The sequence below is a fragment of the Coniosporium apollinis genome (assembly GCF_000281105.1).
Source record: "Coniosporium apollinis CBS 100218 chromosome Unknown supercont1.32, whole genome shotgun sequence".
Classification (NCBI taxonomy): Eukaryota; Fungi; Ascomycota; class Dothideomycetes; genus Coniosporium; species Coniosporium apollinis.
Window position 1 is genome coordinate 66048 of NW_006913294.1, and position 18002 is coordinate 84049.

Below are 18002 nucleotides of genomic sequence, written 5' to 3' on the forward strand. Positions count from 1 at the left end.
AGCGGCAACATTGTGGCATTTTTGTGCGTGTGTTATCTAAGTCACGACTTTCTTGTCACATATATCTCCTTTCTCATGCAATCGAGAGCGTTCGGAGCGAGTTTCATTGGGGTGGTACTGGAGTTTGGGGCTTCGGGGCGGTACCTCCAGTCCAATATTAGTCTGGGCGGCCGGATATGCCGAGCACGTGGTACCTTTTGGGGTGTGTTATACTTGGACCTTGGAGTCTAAGGCTGTCTTCGGAGCTCTGTTGCGCGTGTTGTTGGAGGGCACTCGGAGTAGGACTTAGTACCCTCACGTTGGCTGTAAGCTGTTTCCGGCTGCTGCAGTGCGAAAGAGTCTCGTCAGTCGGACGAGGTCGTATTAATATGTACATGTGGGGCTGATGACTCAATGCACGGTGTTCACGCTGTCTCGACTATGCTGAGGCAGTGCCAACATCTGGTATAAGGTCTATACTGCTTGATTATCTGTTGCAGTCCGTAACTGACAGACTGCAATCAAAGACCAAGATGCAATCTGTCACTCGAATTTCATCTACCCACGATATCATTGGAGTCAAATAACAAACCCCTTCACCGATAACACCGTGCTCCATACCCCCCTTCTACCGCAACCAACAACCGATGTCATATGCTCCTAAGGCTCAACCCACTTTCCACAGCTATTGTTGGAGATCTCCAGCTTTGCAAACGCCGATCTACTCTGCATGGCGTTGGCGATCGACTGGGAGGCGAGGCCAGTATTCATATCTGCGTGGCTATCTCGCGATCTGGTGACAAATGATTGTTAGAGTTATCCAACGCAGGGCACTAAATTGACTACTGACTGCGGCTCTTTAGCATCTTGCTGCCCTGCCAAAGTCCGAGGAGGTGGATGACGAGGTTGATGATGTTGAAGATGAGGGTGCAGATCGCATCGGCGGAGAATTGGGAAGCTGCCATACTTCTTGCTGACTTTTAATGATACGGAGGAAGGGGCTTGCGTGAAGAAGATTGATTGTCTTGTGTATGCCTTCTATGTAAGGTGTTCCGCAGATGAAAACTATATCTCACGCAAGCACTTATATTATACCTTCTGTTCAGCGCCGCTTGGCACCAGGACGGCGGTGGGCGATGGAAGGGGCTGCTTTGAGGTACCTGTTGTGGGTGGGGAACACTTTTGTTCTGCGATCATTGGCTTGCTGTCGAGGCTGAGCTGTCGACTAATGCAAGCCACGCTTGGGCTAAGCCGTAATCGTGACTGGACAGTCCTTTTCTTACGGCTGAAGTGGAATCCTCCACCCGGGCTCCAGAGCATTCGGCGGAGGATTGGGAAGCGTAGCGAACGCGTATTGCGGAGCTCTACAACCCTCATGAAGGAAACGAGAAGACGCTCTCAAATGTGCAAAAGATCATGCAAGAGATGTACGGCTTCACTGCGAGGCAAGTAATAGGCGTCCCTGTCCACCCTTGTCTGACAAATTGTGGAGCAGTGGTCGCCAGTACAAGCGCAAGATCAAGCTCTGGGAACTGGAGAAAAACGTGAAGGCGCTGGACAAACTCCAGATGTCAAAACTACGAAGGAAGAGAAAGTCAGAGGAGCAAAAGGATACGATGTTCGAGGTGAGCGGACGTCAACTGGGGTCCCACAAGCTGAAGCGGTTCGCGAACGCTGTAGCCCATGAGATTATTATGAAGCCTACGCCACCCGCATATATCAGTACCGTTCTGAAGATCAAAATAACGGTCTGCTGCTCACATTATCGAAAGCGGTACAGCCAAGGATTGTGTGGTCGACGCCGACGAGGCAGAGGCCGCCTTCCTCGCACTTGATTAATGAAGTCTGTCGGAACGAAACCTACAACGGTATCGATACATTGGGTTCGAGATTGCCAACTATTGCAGCTGCCGTAGGTTAAGATGTGACGTTTGCTATGTGCTTAGCATCCAAGTACCCAGGCCGCGAAAATAGCATGCTTACTGTGGTTTGAGACATCGGCGACCATTGAAGCCACACAGCTATTGGACTCCGGCCAACCACTTCGTAGGCCGCTCAGCCAGCTTGCGCTGCCCACAGCGGGCTTTATAAAATGGACGCAAACAGTTTACGCGGCAGAGGGACAGAGATGCAGACCAAGTCTAGGGCGGAATACAGTAACAGTTCCATTCAAAACTATCCACTTATGCCGCTTAAAAGGGTATCACAAACGCCTATCCACAGACTCCTCCCCCCTCGCACACCTAAAACGGGCAACCGGCTCATACACAATGGAACTGGACGGCCGTGATGTCTCAATAGCAGGTTCAGCCTGTCGGTGACGCTAACCCAATTCATGCACAACGCGTCTCTGCTCCATCTCATGCACAACACCTCTGTTCTCCGTCCACATCTCGTGTCCGTGCTGGGAGCTCGCGATCTCTTGTAACCCCGGGTCGTATGCAGGTTTTATGGAGTACTGAGGTTCGGGTGGCGTCAATCCCATCGCCGCTTGTTTCCGCCTCCTCGATCTTCTTCTCAGGCAGAAGGCCACAAGAGCAAGTGAGCCGACAGCAATAACCGCAACGATGAAGACGGCGGCCAAGACGCCGGGCGTGAGACGCGTAGACCCAGTATCCGAGTTACCGCTATCTGCGGCTCGGGTACTTGTGCTCTCGAGTGACGAGGATGCATCAGCAATGCGGCAGCGCGTAGCCATAGTCTCATCATCGGCCACAGCAACGAGGTTGATGTCCTTCGTAGGGTTTGCCTCCCACAACGTGAAGGTGTTTTCGTCTTGATTGACCATGATGTAAGCGGAGGACAGGAACTGGCGGCCGATGATCGGTATGTCGCCCGCGTAAAAGTCCTTGATACTATTGATCACGACTTCGCGCGTACTGGTATTGGTGACGACGTAGCCGCTTTGGTTGACCATCATGTCCGGGATAACCAACTGGCTGTTCGAAATGCGTATCTTTGGTCCAAATGCAAAGCTGAAGGTCATGTCTCCTTGAAAGCTGCGTCGAACTGTCAGTACTGGATGTGCAGAAGGGTTGGAGAGGTGACTTACACATCTTCGGGATCGTATAAGTGCCCCCAGTGGTTGATACCGCTAGAGCGACCAATGTTTGTAGTTTGAGTGAGTTCTTCGAAGCGGTTGTAGTAAGGGTCTAGTGGTAGTGTCATCAAGACAGGGTGATCCGGCTGGATGCAAACGTTCATGGTCCCGGAAAAGAATACGTAAGGACTGGAGCCGTTCGGGAAGTTCAATTGTATGTCGGTAATCGGAAGGACCAAACCTGACCGGCATCTGTCCGAAGGTCTGATATCATGGGTGACATTGTTCCCTTTGATCTTCGCCGCGTCGTAGCCACCAAAGACGAAAGCGCCATCCATCTGGGCCTCCGGCGTGGCGCCGGTTAAACCCCAAAACATCGACCATGTCCTGGAACCGATTTTGCCAGCCTCTTTGAGTGCGGTTAAGATGGTCGAGTTGGCGCCCAGGCCCACGCTCATCTGGGTGTGATAACCGCCACCCCAGTCCGAGCCTGCTATGCCGAATGGAAAGGCCCTCAACGTAACGTTTGGAGCCAGTACGAATTCATCTCTTCCCCAGCTTTCAGCCCTGACGGTGTTATTGTCGTATAGAACTCGGTCCTCCGTAGCAACGTTGTTGATTGTGCTGAACGTAGAAGATCTGTCGCCTTTGAAAGCTCCGCCCCGGCGAGTAAAGCAGGCCTCTTCTGATATAGACGTGTCGCAGAAGCCTTGCTCCCCGAATAGCCAAGTATTGTTTAATAGCCTTGCTGTTGTCAGGCATGGCGCGCTGGATCCGAAACGGTTTGATCTGGTACTGACCACTCTGGCATAAACGCAAATTCTTGCGGCGGACTCCCAACTGACATAGCCATGCCACGCATCATACGCTTGTCACCTGAGATGCCACGCTCGATAGGGTTGCCAATCAAAGCAACATCTTTGATTGGAATGTTGATCGGCCTGAAGGGGCAGTCCGCTCCTGATACTCGACATGTAAAAAGTAACGTAGAAATTAAAAGTAACGAGAGTGTGGACATCCTTTCAACATGCCGCTGAGCCAGCAGTGTCAATGTTGATAGCATCGTCAGACAAAAACGAGAGAAGAGTTTACACACTGTTCAGCGGGTGCGAGATGACGGGGCTGTGCAAAAATCAATCGTCCAGGAGGCATGCCTACTCATGTTGCCGCCGTGTGAGGCACAGCAACTGAAGGCGTGGACAGCCACCGTTTTACCCTGGCGTCTATGCGTCTATGAATGGATAGTGTCGCTGAAAGCTTATCTCCTATTGGCTTGTACGTAGAGATGAAACATTCACGCCTGTTGTTTGCCCATAGGAGTGTTTGAGGCGGCGCTTGCTGTGCTGCTTCTACGACGCGCAGGACGTGATAATGAGAACATACGTGCAGACTGTTAGGGTATACTTGATTTCGAACACATTCTTGCTGGTGTTGAGATTGATTATGACATCTACTAGTATTCTTCAGGGACAGTGCGGGACTCGGTAACCAGTCGAATAGTGACAACGAAAAGCAGCGATGTCCGGAAGTATGAAGATTCCAAGATGGGGGCGGCTCGCTCGAGCCCCCTGCATATCGCAGCACGGACCCCTGATACGGGATTGACCAACAGGGGCGAGATAATCGTCGCATGGATCATTTGCGCTCCCAATCTACAAACCGAGGATCACAATGCAGAACACTAAAGATCTGGCAGGTATGTGATCTGTCTATATAACCTGACCAGACTTAATAGCAGTGCCCAAAACTAGAGTGACGGAGGCGCGGCCCAGAGCATCAGGGCCCTGGTACCGTATATATATATCTCTCTTCAAGCCTGGCTTCATGTTTTTGTGAAGTAACAAGAACTGATTACCACGTCTTGTCTTCTACTGTCAGCATTTTCGTGCCATACATTGATCGTTTTAGATATCTGCTGGGAAAAATCCGCTGCTGTTGATAAAAGGGGATGGTGCCTTGTAGAATGCTTGTATTCATGAATCTCAAAGTGACAATCTTATTCCATTTTCTCAGGTGGCTGAAGGTACCTGTTGCACCCACACAACAGCCAACAATTCATCCCAAATTTCCCAAATTTTAACCGACGGGAATATTCATTCCCAGGACCCAAAATGGCAACACTACGACTGCGGTACCGGCGCAAAATTCTCCTGGTTCGTAATCAACATACCCGCAATCGTTGCCGACGTCAGGGTCGAGATCGCGCCCGAGATAAGCGCGCTAACAGCAACTCTTGCAACGTCTCCACTGCGGCCTGGAGAGATCTGGCCCAAGACACCGATCTGGGTACCAAGAGAGCCGATATTGGCGAAGCCGCATAGAGCATACGTAGCGATGAGGGTGGAGCGGGGCGAGAGGTCGGCGTACTCGGGGTCGTTTTGCAGAAGCGCGTACGCAACAAACTCGTTGCTATGGGGAGGTCAGTGGGCTGTATTCAGTATTGGCGGTTCTAAAGGGACAGGGAGTTACCTGATGAGCTTGATGCCGATCAGACGGCCGACTTTGAGCAAATCGCCGCCTTGTCGTGAGACACCGAGGAGGAAAGCGACTGGGTAGCAGATGTACCCCAAGATGAGTTCCAAGGTAAGATCGTAGTCGCCATCGAGGTTGAGGTAGCGGCCCCACCAGGTCAAGAGGCCGTCGATCAGACCGATGAGCGCTAGAATGCAGAGAATGGTAGCAGAGATCATGCCGCCGATCTTGAGACCGAGCCAGGCGCCGTTGGCGAAAGCGTGTAGCGAATTTGCAGCGCGGTGTTCATCATCATCGGGAATCACAACACGGCCGGCCGTGAGAGTCTCCTCTGTCTCAGGGAAGCGGAGCTTGCTGACGGCCAAGGAAGCGGGGATACTCATCACGCAAGAAGAGATGAGCGCCTGCGGGTTGATGCCGAGACCGATATATCTATTCAGGGATCAGTGTCTGCCCCGTTTGAATCTTAGCGGGATACTGACGCGACAAGCACACTGCCAGCAATGGTGGCGAAACCAGAGCACATAACTTGATGGAGCTCCGCTTGGGTCAAATGCGCCACGAAGGGCTTGATAAGCATAGCAGATTCACCCTGTCCGATGAAGGGCGAGGCAGCCGCAACCACGGCCTCCGCTCCGCTGACCTTCATGGCCCAGAAGAAGAACACGGCAAACTTGCCGATGAACCACTGGATGAGACCCCAGTAGTAGAGCAGCTGGACAAAGGAGACGAAGAAGATGATCGGCGGAATCACTCCGGTCAAGAACCAGGGCAGCTGCGTAGTTTCCTCGGACGTCAAGAAGGCAAGGCCAAGGGCGGCGAAGTGGAGGAGCTCACGCGCGAGCAAGGACACAAAGTCGAAGATGTCGTATCCAACTTGCGTGCGCAGAACGAAAAGGGCCACAATGAATTGGACGAGCATACCAACGATGACGGTGTGCCAGTTGATCAAAGCCCGATTCCTCGATGTCGCCCACAATCCACCGATGAAGACGAGCAGACCGAAAAGGCTGACGGCGCGGTTTGCACGCGTGTTGTCCTGGCTCTCTTCGCTGGCGAAAGCCCCGACAATAATGACTGCAATGACTAGAGCAGCGCCCAGTGGGATCCGCAGCTTCTCGGGAATGTAACTGGTAAAGCGGACCCCGGTATTGTTCCAGACCCAGTGCATTGGTTTCGTTACGACCGTGATAGGGATATAGAGGGTTACGATGCGGATGGTGATGCAGAGATAGAGCAGGAATGGAACAACCCAGTTCTTGTCATTGCGATGCAGGACCAAGCTCGCGATCCACCAGCTATACTGGCGTCAGCGCACAGAATATACGAAGGAACGACTAGTAGATCCACATCCTAACTTGGACATGAACATTCATAAGGAATAGTACACGTACCCAGTAAAGAGCAACCAAATAGCCGCGTGGAAGAAGACTCTGTATTTCTTGTAAAACCCGGAAAACCCATGGCGTTTCGGGTCTTCTTCCTGGGTCACCGATGCGCCGATTGGGCTCAAACTCCCCTTCTCAGGATCATAGTTGAGGGCGCCGTTCTTCTCATCATAGTGCCCGTTCTTTTCCGGATGGCCCCGCCGTCTCAGATTATCGTCTAGAGGATCTTGTGCCGGAATGATACTGGGCTCAGCGGTGGTGTTTATCGAGTAGGTAACATTGTCATCATGCGCGGCACTGGGCGCGTGATGCATATGGCCATGATGGTGCTCGTGGGCAGTATCCAACGCCGGGTCGTTGTTTAGCACAAGCCCGCGCTCAGGAGAGGCGTTGTGCCTGTGGGTAACTGGAGAAGGATCCGCCATGTTGAAGGCGATGGTTCCCCGTGAAAACAGATAGGACAGTTTGCGCAACGAGAGCGATGCTAGATTCTCATGCAGAAGAACAACGCGGCTGACCCACGCATATATTTCTCCAAAGCTCCGTTAAGCCCTCGACGTCTGCCCAGCTAGTCTCTAGCGCACCCCTCCACGCTAAGCTTGGCGGCAGTGGCAGCTTCCTCCTACAGCTAGGGAGCGTCGCACCGAGGCCTGACAAGCGATCTGTCGGCCATGTCCGGCCCAGGTGACTGGCATCGCTGAAGCGCAGGGCCACTGATCGAGCAGCCGATCCTGGTGTTTGCGTCAATGGCGCTTGCGTTTCTCGATAACGGCGCGGGCTTATCGGTGTAGGATGTGTGCGAGCGATTCTGCGCTAGAAGCTTGGAATGCCAATCAGCTTGCTGCAGCTGCAGTTTCATCGAGGCGAAGAGGCGTTTGTCGGTAAAACCTCCTTTTCGAGGTTAGATGCGGCATCTAGAAAAGCCTTCTGAATCTTAGACTTCTTCCAGGTTCAACGTTGTGTGGACCTTTTACGGACTCCAGGATCTGGAGTAAACTTTCACGTGCTTCACGGATATAAAAGCACCTGCGGGAGTTGCCAGTCTTTGGAATCAGAAACGTGGAACGACCAACCGACTGGCAAGGTGAGCTTACTTGTTACCTTAAAAGGTTTGAAGATAGCGAGGCTAGCATGGGTGTGAACCAATCGGTGGCTTCATGTGGCCTGCTAGCCTGCTTGGTGTCTTCAAACCTTCTAAGGTAATGAGTACAAGGATGCCTGAGAAAGAAAGTGCCCGCTGATAGGGCCCATGCGGCCTGGTGGTTCAGATAGGAAAGCATCCTCTCCCGCTGATTAACAGAGATTTGGAGCTTCAGCAAGCTGTGCAATACGATTCGTGTGCATTTGAAAGCTGACAATCAGGCTTGGGGGCAGTATACAAGCTCACATTCAGGATGTTGCAGATGCCTTGCGATGGTCCACGGACAGCTGCAGGATGCGGCCCGCCCAACATGCCTTTCTGTCTTTTCAATCCTCGGCGCCAGCCAGCTCATCCGTGGGTAACTTCCTTGCCGCTGGTTGCAGATCGCTCGGGCTTCTTCGAAGGCGAGACCAGCAGCTCCAGCAAGGGCCTTACGTGGTAGACTTGTGGATACATCGTATATATGTGTATATGTGTGCTCATGCTATTCATCTCTTGCAAAATCAAACCGCCTAAGCAAGCCTCTTATCTGTTACTCGTATATATGTGCACCGCAAGGCCACCTGGAAACGAACAAGACGGTAAACCCCCATCGTGGATGTAGCAATACTAGTTTTGCCAATACGAATCCAGGCACGGCCCGATGGCAATCGGGTTAGCCATGTTACCGAAAAAGTCCTTCTCTAGTATCGGTTGTCGCGTGCCGTGAACAATCCCTGCCTTGCACTGCGAGTTGTACCTGTGAAGTTGTCAGTCCTGCGTTACTTAGATTTCGTCATGCAGGTCATAGGTGGAGCCTACCCGACGACTGGTAGTCCTCCAGGTGTGGTCCAGCGTTGGCAGGTTGCGGTACTGTGTTAATGTCAATCATGTCCTGAGGAGGCTGGTCCGTAACTCGTCGAATAGACCGTGAGCTCACCTATGGTCGTTGTTGAACCTATACGCAACACAGTTCTCGGTCTCGTAGCAGAGGTTGCAGCATTCGATCAGATCCCGGCTAAAGATGGGGATAGCGCTGATCGGCGTCAACTTGTCGACATCGCCCTGGTTGAGATACTCATAGCCTTTGTTCAAGGGCGAGTTTTCGTAGTCGGCGCAAGTGTACTTGGTAGGTCTTGGTCCTTGGACAGTGACTGTCGTAGTAATGATGGAAGTGGCTACGGTTTTGATCTTGCTGACGGTCTGGGTTTGGCGCGGTAACGTAGTCGTGGAGCTCTTCGTCGTTGTGGTCGTCCTGGGTGCGACTGAGAGGCAGGAGCAGGCACTGGAGATGGCGCTTGCGGCGTAACCGCTAACGTAGCTGGGGAGATCGTCTCGAGCCTCGAGAGCTGCCTCTCTCTTGGCTGGAGGTGTAGGCAGGATTGTCTTCGTCTCGCTTGGGAAAGGTGCGTTGTAGTAGCGGGTGATTGGATCTCCAGGGACCGTCACATAGACCGTCTGCGTCTGGGTGTCGGTGATTTTTATCTCGGTCGTCACAGTCTTGGGGGTTGGCGTGATGATTGCTACTTTTGTCGTCGTGGTCGTTTTCTTGGGAATATTCAGGTAGACACTGCAGAAAGGGGAGGCCAGTGAGCTGTACTGCTTGAGGACCGAGACCAGCTTGTCACTGCACTGTGCAGGCGCGGCCAGAGCCGGCATCACTTCAGCAAGGATGGCCACTAAGATGACTGATGAGACTTTCATGACTTCGGTGTTGAGACGTATAAAGACTACCGAGTTGATGATTTAGAAAGATAGTTGCCTATTTGATTTGCTTCGGAGGTTGGCCGAGCAGCATTCCATCGTCAGTACATATACACTCTCTCGTTCCTAGAATAGAAGACTAAGACTTGCGCTAGAAAACTCAATACGACCTCGAGAGTTACAGTACCATGAAGCTGAAGGGGCCTGGGCAGGTCAGGTAGACGGCGGCACATGGTAGCCCTAGACTTCAGACCCGTACATGCAGCTGAAGCCCGCCATAGTCAGCCATTTTGGAAAAATTGATATATGGACATTTACAAGGGTAAGGCACATCGTATTCTATGCTTCTAGAACGGGCACATCCACGAAAATGCACTGGACATACGAGGTCCGCTGTAGGGATCATCAAGTTTGTTGTTCCTGTCGATGCTTGTGTTTTCAGCCTCTCGTCCCAGGAAAAGATGGCGCTCCCGGTCTCGACCAAGTCATTTTCTTGTTAGGCAGCCTACGTGGGCTGCGGCCTGTGCCAGCTTGAAAATCATGGAAAAGGTTCGTATCGCGTTCGCTGGAGTTGGACGTGTTCCTAAGGTTTCAAGGATAAGGCCTGGTACTTTGCGAAGTCATAGCCAATCCGGGTTCTTTACTAGTTTGCGGCGGGGGGTGAGGGACGGATCGAGCGCACATCTTCCGCTAAATCTATACGAGCAGAAGCACGAGGTCAAGGGATCTAGATCACGGCCAAACTTAGAAGTGATGGCCTGTATCCTGTGTTTTCTTTCTTTTGGTGAAAAACCCTGGGAAGGTTGGCCAACACACAAAACGAAACGGACATATCACGTGACATTCTGTCGGATCAATTGCTTGAGACGCGACTTGGTCAAGGTAATCGGTGACATCCCTATCCTAGCCTTGTTGTGGAGGAGCTTCATCCATCCAGCTTGACCCGCTTAGGAGCACCAAACACCTTCGTCTTACACAAGTCTCCTGATCAGTACCAGCAGTAACCTATCGATTGTTGGCTCAAACCCTCCGTCAAAACGTACACATAACATGGAGCGTAAGTGCTTTCAACCCTCACAAAATCAGTTTAATGATGAGCAACGCTGGGGCCAGAAGAGCCTCCTCGTCCAGCCGCAGTCCTTTCCGGTCTCGCAGCTAGACGTGGGCCATGCTTAAGCAACCAGCAACACACAATCTTCTCACTTTGTCTGAAACCGGATACAACGATCTTCATAGCAACAACATCGACTCCGCTTCACAGGAATGCTGACCCATATGAACAGGCTCCATGACCACCCGTTGAGCATCAAACCCTTCAACGCGAGAAAAGCCATGTAACCTCACTAACCACAGATCTACAGTGCCACATGTCTCGTCTTCGAAGAAAGCATATATACCCCAAACCCCTCGCCGTGACTTTTGCCAGGGTAAAGAAAAAGCCCCCAGTAAGCACACCCGGTGCCCCCGCCTGCAGTCGTCGCCGCCCCCAGATAAGAGCCACGAACAGAAGCGCCGTGGGTAAAAATTCCATGCCCCTCGTAAAGATACCCTTGTCCACCCCGGAGCAAAAAGCACCATCCCATATATGCATAAAAAGGCCCACCTATGTCCGATAAGCCAAATAAGTCCCCTGCTTCCCGCCCTCGCTCCACGGCCTCACGTCCCCATCCGGCGTGACCGGCAGCGAGTGAAACTCGTCAGCCTCAGCGGTCGCAAACGCCCCCGGCATCGCCGCCGACGACGCATCGACCTTCTTCCGCTCTTCGTTAGCGGAGTCAGACCGCAGCCCCATCTTCGCAACCCGCTCGCTCACAGCACTCATCTGCTCGCCCGAGGAAATCGAGTCAAAACTCGTAGCCGAGGACCTTCGCCCCAGATCCGAGGACCCGGACCCTCGGTGCGGCGACATGGATTTGCGGTCCTCGGTCTCCGTCACGGTCGGCGAGATGGTGCTGCCCTCTGCCTCAGAGGGGGTGACAGGCGAGGCGTCAACAACGAGCGGCCTCTTCCGATCGCGGATCGGGTTCCGCGGCGGGAGTTTCGGCGGCGTCGGTTTCGTGACCGTGACGAGGCGCGCGCCGATGCCCGCGCGCGAGATGAACTGCGGCGCTGGGGAGCGGCGCACGGCTTGCACGATGGCGACTTCGGGCTCCTCGTCTGCGTAGGCGAGGTCGACGGACTGCCGATAGGGGATGGCGGGCACGGAGGCTGTGCGTGGCGGGTCCGGGTAGGCCATGGTGTCCCGGAGGGAGTTGCGCTGGACGGAAGACGCGGAGGCGCTGGCGCGGCGCTCGTGGTACGAGGAGCGCGAGACGGAGATGTCGCCGTTGGCGGAGACGGAGCCGTTGATGATGGGCTCGGAGACGTCGTCTGTGCTTTTGTTTTCTGGGATCTCGCCCATTTTCGCGCGGCTGTTTGTGCTGCTGGATCGTCTAGAAACGGGCGAGCTGGGCTCCTCGAAGTCGGTCTGCGTGGACATGTCTGTCATCCGTGAGGGTTCTGACGATTTTGAGGGTGGTCGCTCTGCTGCGCTGAGTGCGCTTATGCGCCAGCTGCTATGTATGCTGCTCTTCCGGCTTGGTGTCCTGCCGTCGATGCTTTTGCGGCTGAAGGCGCTGTAGATCGGACTCAAAGGGCTGGGGTTGAATTCGAATTGCTCGCTCGAGGGACGTCGGTGTGTTCCGGCTTCTCTAATCTCAAAGCCTTCCTTCTCGAGCGCTAGCACGCCGTACGGGTCGGGGTCCTCCTTGGTAGGGACTCCGAAGAGTGGTTTGTCCTGCACAATCTCAAAGTCGCTGGGTGCTGGTTCGAGCGGTAGGAGTCTCTCGTCCACGTCCGCATCCCCTTGTGCGGCCTTGATAGTCTCCAGTAGCGCTCTGGTCTCGAAAGGTGGATGCCGCACTTTGCCAGCCAGTATGTCCGCAACCGGTATCCGCTCGTTGTAGAAGCGCTCGTTCTCGTCCGTGCGTTCGATGACGATCGTGCCGTCAATCTGCACGCCTATGTAGAATCCTCGAGATTTGATGTACGTGAAGATGGGCGCTTGTCTCTTGTGGACTTCTGTTTCCAGATGTGCTCCGATTCCAATCGGACCTGCCACTGCACTGATGTCTGTGCCCAACGTGCAACGTAACTGAGAGAAGGCATCGAGGGCTTCTTGTGTGTTGATGACCAGCAGGCAGTCGTATATGTCGATGCCCACGAGTAAACCTAGCCCCATTGTCTGCGTCATGATGCCCGATGGTGGCGACCAGCTGCCGTCTGGTTTGCGCGCAATGAGGACACCGCTGCCGCCTGCGCCGGACACCCACAGGCCGGTTCGCATTGTAGTGAAGATTGCCAGGCCTTTCGCATTATAGATTACCTAGGGCAAGCGGCGTCAGTCTGAGCTGCTGTATAGTTTGAGAGTCCGCAAGGATATGTCTTACCTCTGGCGGCACCTTCTGCAGCACCTTCTGCTTCGACTTGGGGGCGTCTGCCGTTTTGAGCGTATCTTCCTGATAGAAGCCATCTCCTGGGCATAGTTCAGTTCCCGTCCAAGAGCTTAATACGCGCACAGCAGAACTACCTACTGCAGAAGCTTTGCAGGATCCGCGCGGCCTTGTCGCTCTCCTTGTCCAGCGTCGTGGGCCAGAACGCCTCTGATCCCAGCTTGTTTGACAGCTTGTTTACCGGCGGGCCCAGCTTGTCGACCCAGCCATAGAGCTTGTCGAAGCCCACCTTTCCAGTGGTCTTCGTCCTCGACCACATTTCTTCGTCGGCGCAGCGAGCTGGGCTCAGCTGCTCGAGGTGTCGTCTTCGGCTTCGGCTGTCACCAGTACTTGTCGCGGGCCGGCGTTAGACATTAAGGACGGAGGCAGCCGCGTGACTTGTCAGCTGTCACCTGTTGCACGGCGTTCGAGGCTCACGCGGCGGGTGAGATGGAGTCACAGGCAGTCGCGCAGAGCTGCGGTGGTGGTGAGTGTCTGTAAGCACCATCCCAGCGCTTTGACAGCCACCCGTTTGTCGTGCAAGGTTCTCCGGGCGACGTCAGCCTTCCGGTCGTCCCCGCCATTGCAACCCCCGGTCAGCTCTGGTTCGGCTCTGGAGTGCAGAACGAAGGACGGCATGTCTTGCACCAGCAGGAGTTCCCTTCCCATATCCGACGGTCAATCCAATGCAGACGCCCAAGAGTGAACGGTGCGACGGAATTCTTCTGATCGAAGGACATGTCAAGCTACATCTACATGAGCTAACGTTCAACGCGCCGGGCGTGGAGCGAGCGGCCGCGATCAAGCGATCACCACAACGGGCGGGACCATCAACCGTTCGGCGTTCGGCCAAAACCCCGCGCTAGCTACGGCAAGCGACAGCCGCACGTGCCGCACTTTGCACAAAATCTCACTCGCGACTCAGAGCTTCCTTTCTCTTTCTCCAAGAGTCGTCCTCCCCAATGCTGCGTTTCTTTGCTCACAAACAGACCCTGAGCCCCGCCTCAGCTCGTCCAGGCTTGCAAATGAGAAATTCGGAGTAATCTTCACTTCTTGCCTTCTCACACTAGGTTGGACTTCCGCCTACGTGTGAGCCTTTGGCAGCTGCCCGTGAGGGCCTGGCGTGACTTCACGTCTGCATTTGGCATCAGAAATCTCAGGACTAGGACCGTGGTCTGCCTTTCGGGGAAGTGGCTGCTGGGCCGACGTCCTATGGGAGCCGGTGCGAAGATTGTGTGCTGTGCGAAAGCATGGTGATACTTTAGTGCAATACGCGGCGTACTGGACTCCATGGTTCAGTTGCTCTCAATCCTTAAGCGGGAGGAGAAGCGTGTGGACATGGAGAAAGGTATCATTCGATTCCGATTACTCTGGGGAGGACGACTCTTCACCCTACTCTTTTTCAGGCAAGTTGGATCCAGCTGTCTTTTCAGTCACGTGGTTCAAGGATACTGCTAATGATGAAGTGCCATATCGTTCACAATCTCGCGCGCTCACTCAGTACCCCTCTCTTCCTTTTCCTTCGCGTACATGACATCCGTCCTCATGGTCAACTTGGTCCCCTTCACCACATCGTCGCCAGAATGTAAGAGGTAGTTGTGCTGAAATATGAGCACACGACCAACTTTCGGCACTACATCGAGTCGCTCCTTCATGTTGTGGGAGTGGAAGGTGGTCGCACCGCCTTGTAGCGGATGGCCGTTTGAATCGGACTTGGCGTCGTTGAGGTACAGGTGGAGTGTAAAGTACGATCTCTCCGTACGGTCCGGTGTCTCATAGCAGCCGTCACAATGTGCTTGGGGCTTATTAGCGAAGGCCCTTCGCTGTGTGTGTCTTAGATAGCACTACTCACGTCTGAAGTACTCTCCACTAGTGTACTTCAAGAATCTCATTCTCTCGTTCAGCCTCGTCATCTTCCAGGTCTCCTTCCTCCGTGCTGGCCCCAGACCCGTGACTTTCGGCCATTGCTGCAAGCTGAGCAGTTCTTGAACGTGCGGCTCGCACCGCGCCCATAACCTCCCAACCACATCGCGCGAGTCCCAGATGATGCGCCCGCAGTTCCTGGCGTCGGTGGCAATCATCTGTCGACCGCCGCCAATGTTCACCATCGCCCTCTCCCACTGGCCGTTGGTTGTTGACTCGGCTGCAGCTACTAGGGCGTTGCATTCCTCTGGTGAGAGTACGCCGTCCAGAACTACTGCGTACAGGTCTTTGTATTCGGGTAGAGGCGATTTTGCGAAATCGATGTGGCTGACTGTGATGTTGGGGGAAGAACCGTCGAGGATGCCTTGAGGCAGCGGGGAGGATTGTGTAGTCGCCATGTCTGAAGGCATGGCGGAATCTGTATTAAGTTTGCGTGTACGAGTTTACGGACTCAAATGTGTTGTATGAAGAGTCAAAAGGCGTGTTATATAGCAGGCTGAGGCTGTATCGACTCTTTCTGCTCTGCTGCCTGAATTATGCTACAGCTACTATGATTCCCCACAAAGAGCCTCGGAGCCGAGCCAGTCAATACAAGGCTGATTCCTCACAGCTGAGATACGAGCAGATGTTCACTTCCCTAGCCCTGAAGCTGAACCATGGGGCAAGATGCTGTCAACCGTTCGAGATGTTGTCACGTCAGGAACCAGCCAAATGAGAGCGCACCATTTCGCTTCAGCCCCATGTCAAATCCATGACAACCACCACCTGGGCAGATTTCAGGACGTCAAGCCGCACCTGTCAACCACCGACTCACCTTGACGGACAACTACCATCGAATCGCCCACAATCGCTGCTGGACGAGACGTACAGGAAATTGATACCGCTCAGCTCCATCAGAGGGTCTGGACGTCACCCGCTGCCAACTTCCTAGGGTAGTCGTTCTGCATCGCATCACGACTCGCGACCGGACAAGTCGACGACTCCATTCACCGTTATTTCAACGACAAGCGACAATCGGCAACATCTTCACGTATCGGTCCAATTCACGTACAAGAATCAACTGCACAGAGGACTCGTGCAGTGCCGGTAGCCTCTCATCAATTGCGATTCACCACCGGGCCTCTTGTTCTCCGGCATCCTGAAAGTCTCAGCGCAGTCCGCCCAGGCGCAGAAAGATAGGAGCGACGAGGTCTCTGAGCCTCCTTAGATGCTTTGATATCGCGTCTCTCGCCACCAGCACAGTCAATCGCCCATTATGTCAACACCTTCACCCGTTCCGGACCTCAACAGGGATCGGCTTCCGACACTGTTCGAGGTCTTGAGCCGTCGCACGACAGCGCCGGTCGACCTCTTTTCATTCTACATATACATGCGAGATCAACAGAGATCCGTTGACTATCTCGACTTCTGGTACAATATGCGCCCAGCCAAGATGACATCGCGCCACGCGCACCTTGATTAACCAGCTAACAGTATGCGACAGGCTCGATGTTTCTCAGCACATGTCGCTATGTCGACACTACGTGCGCGAACTGCGACGCTCTGTGCTCGTGGAAACACCTGAACTGGAGAAGTCTGCCAGCAAGCGGTCATCAGGGTTGTTTGACCCTAGCTACGACACCGCAGGACCGTCAAACCCCGAGAAAGCCATGACCTCCGAGCGCCTCTCAGCTTTCCTACGGTCGGACAGCGGCAGCAAGCACTCGCCAAACAACAGCGGTCAGTCTGAGGGGTCAACGCCTGGCCAAGAGCGACCCCGACCAACCTTCCATTCATCCAACAGTGGCACGTCGCCTCAGAACAACTCGGGGAGCTCGCCTGGAAACAACACCTCTGGTAGCTCGCCCGGTCACACAGTGGCGAGGCAAGACATTCGGGCATCCGCTGAGAAGATTTTGTACACGTACCTGCTCCCCGGCGCGGAGCGTGAGATTATCCTGCCACAGGGCATACTCAACGCCATACAGCATGCGATTGAAGAAGAAGGTCGTGATGACCCTGAAGTGTTTGATGCGGCAAAGGACTACGTCTTCCAGGCGATGGAGCGTGACGCTTTCCCTGGCTTCCTCAGGTCGAAGGCGCTGGGCAATATTGTGCCTCCTAGCATGATGCTGCGCCTGATCGTTGGACTGCTGAGCCTTTTCGGCGCGTTCTGGGCAGCCTTTGTCCTCATCTTCTTGAACTACTCGCGGACTACTAGATGCTGGGTGAGTCGTACCGTGTTGCCTACTCGCAGGCCTGATTGTGAAGGCTAACCGCCCCTTTAGCTCATTCTTCCCTTCACCGTCGGCATTTATGCGCTCGTGTCTCACCAGTACATGCTTGACCCTCTTCTCGCTCTGGCCGGCTTCAGCGAGTACACGTTCATGTCTTATCATCGCATTCAGGAGCCATTTGTGCGCAAGCTGCTCAACAAACGCTCGCTTATGGCGCTTACCTGGATCGTCGGCATCGATGCGGTTTTGTGCTGCATCTTCATCCTTGTGCCGGGCCATCGCCTATGATGAGGTACCACCTGCCGATGCGAAAGCTTTTCCTTGTTGTCGCAGCTGGGCTGTCCAGGAGTAAGAGCACCAGTACATTGAGATGTCCGACGCGGAGCTACCGATGTGCGGTTCCGGAACCTCACTCTCTCACGATTTCTTTTTTTTCAGGATTTGTAGTCCAGCTGATCTGCTCAGCGATGTTTCTGTACGATACCCTTTGCTTATCTGGGGTTTGAAAAGATGCAGCTGTGTGTATTGCTTGGTGCGTTTTGATGGTTCGCGCGTTAGTCTAATACTATAGGCGAAACTTAGGAGGTGGTTTGAGAATTTCATTTCCACGCCAGTACTGCTGGCCTTCTGAAGTCAAGCTCGATCGAGGTAGCCGCTGCTCGGGAGACAGTGGTCGTACATGCACAGGGT

The 18002-nt window shown here is 53.8% G+C and overlaps 5 protein-coding genes across 5 annotated transcripts; 1 reads left to right on the forward strand and 4 right to left on the reverse strand.

The window, feature by feature from the left end:
• Positions 1–2302: 2302 nt before the first annotated feature.
• Positions 2303–7304, reverse strand: W97_06354 (uncharacterized protein; the record flags this gene model as incomplete). Its single annotated transcript, XM_007784228.1, has 7 exons — positions 2303–2978; positions 3032–3763; positions 3820–3979; positions 5190–5428; positions 5489–5923; positions 5974–6789; positions 6886–7304. The coding sequence occupies 7 exons, from the start codon at positions 7302–7304 to the stop codon at positions 2303–2305; spliced, it is 3477 nt and encodes a 1158-aa protein (XP_007782418.1).
• Positions 7305–8629: 1325 nt separating this feature from the next.
• On the reverse strand, positions 8630–9703 carry W97_06355 (uncharacterized protein; the record flags this gene model as incomplete). The annotated part of the gene is made up of 3 exons (XM_007784229.1): positions 8630–8759; positions 8822–8872; positions 8940–9703. 3 exons carry the CDS (start codon positions 9701–9703, stop codon positions 8630–8632), a joined length of 945 nt encoding a protein of 314 aa, XP_007782419.1.
• A 1603-nt stretch (positions 9704–11306) lies between these two features.
• Positions 11307–13453, reverse strand: W97_06356 (uncharacterized protein; the record flags this gene model as incomplete). The annotated part of the gene is made up of 3 exons (XM_007784230.1): positions 11307–13067; positions 13132–13217; positions 13276–13453. The coding sequence occupies 3 exons, from the start codon at positions 13451–13453 to the stop codon at positions 11307–11309; spliced, it is 2025 nt and encodes a 674-aa protein (XP_007782420.1).
• A 1213-nt stretch (positions 13454–14666) lies between these two features.
• Positions 14667–15506, reverse strand: W97_06357 (uncharacterized protein; the record flags this gene model as incomplete). The annotated part of the gene is made up of 2 exons (XM_007784231.1): positions 14667–14968; positions 15026–15506. 2 exons carry the CDS (start codon positions 15504–15506, stop codon positions 14667–14669), a joined length of 783 nt encoding a protein of 260 aa, XP_007782421.1.
• An 845-nt stretch (positions 15507–16351) lies between these two features.
• On the forward strand, positions 16352–17600 carry W97_06358 (uncharacterized protein; the record flags this gene model as incomplete). The annotated part of the gene is made up of 3 exons (XM_007784232.1): positions 16352–16506; positions 16580–17303; positions 17364–17600. 3 exons carry the CDS (start codon positions 16352–16354, stop codon positions 17598–17600), a joined length of 1116 nt encoding a protein of 371 aa, XP_007782422.1.
• Positions 17601–18002: the final 402 nt, after the last annotated feature.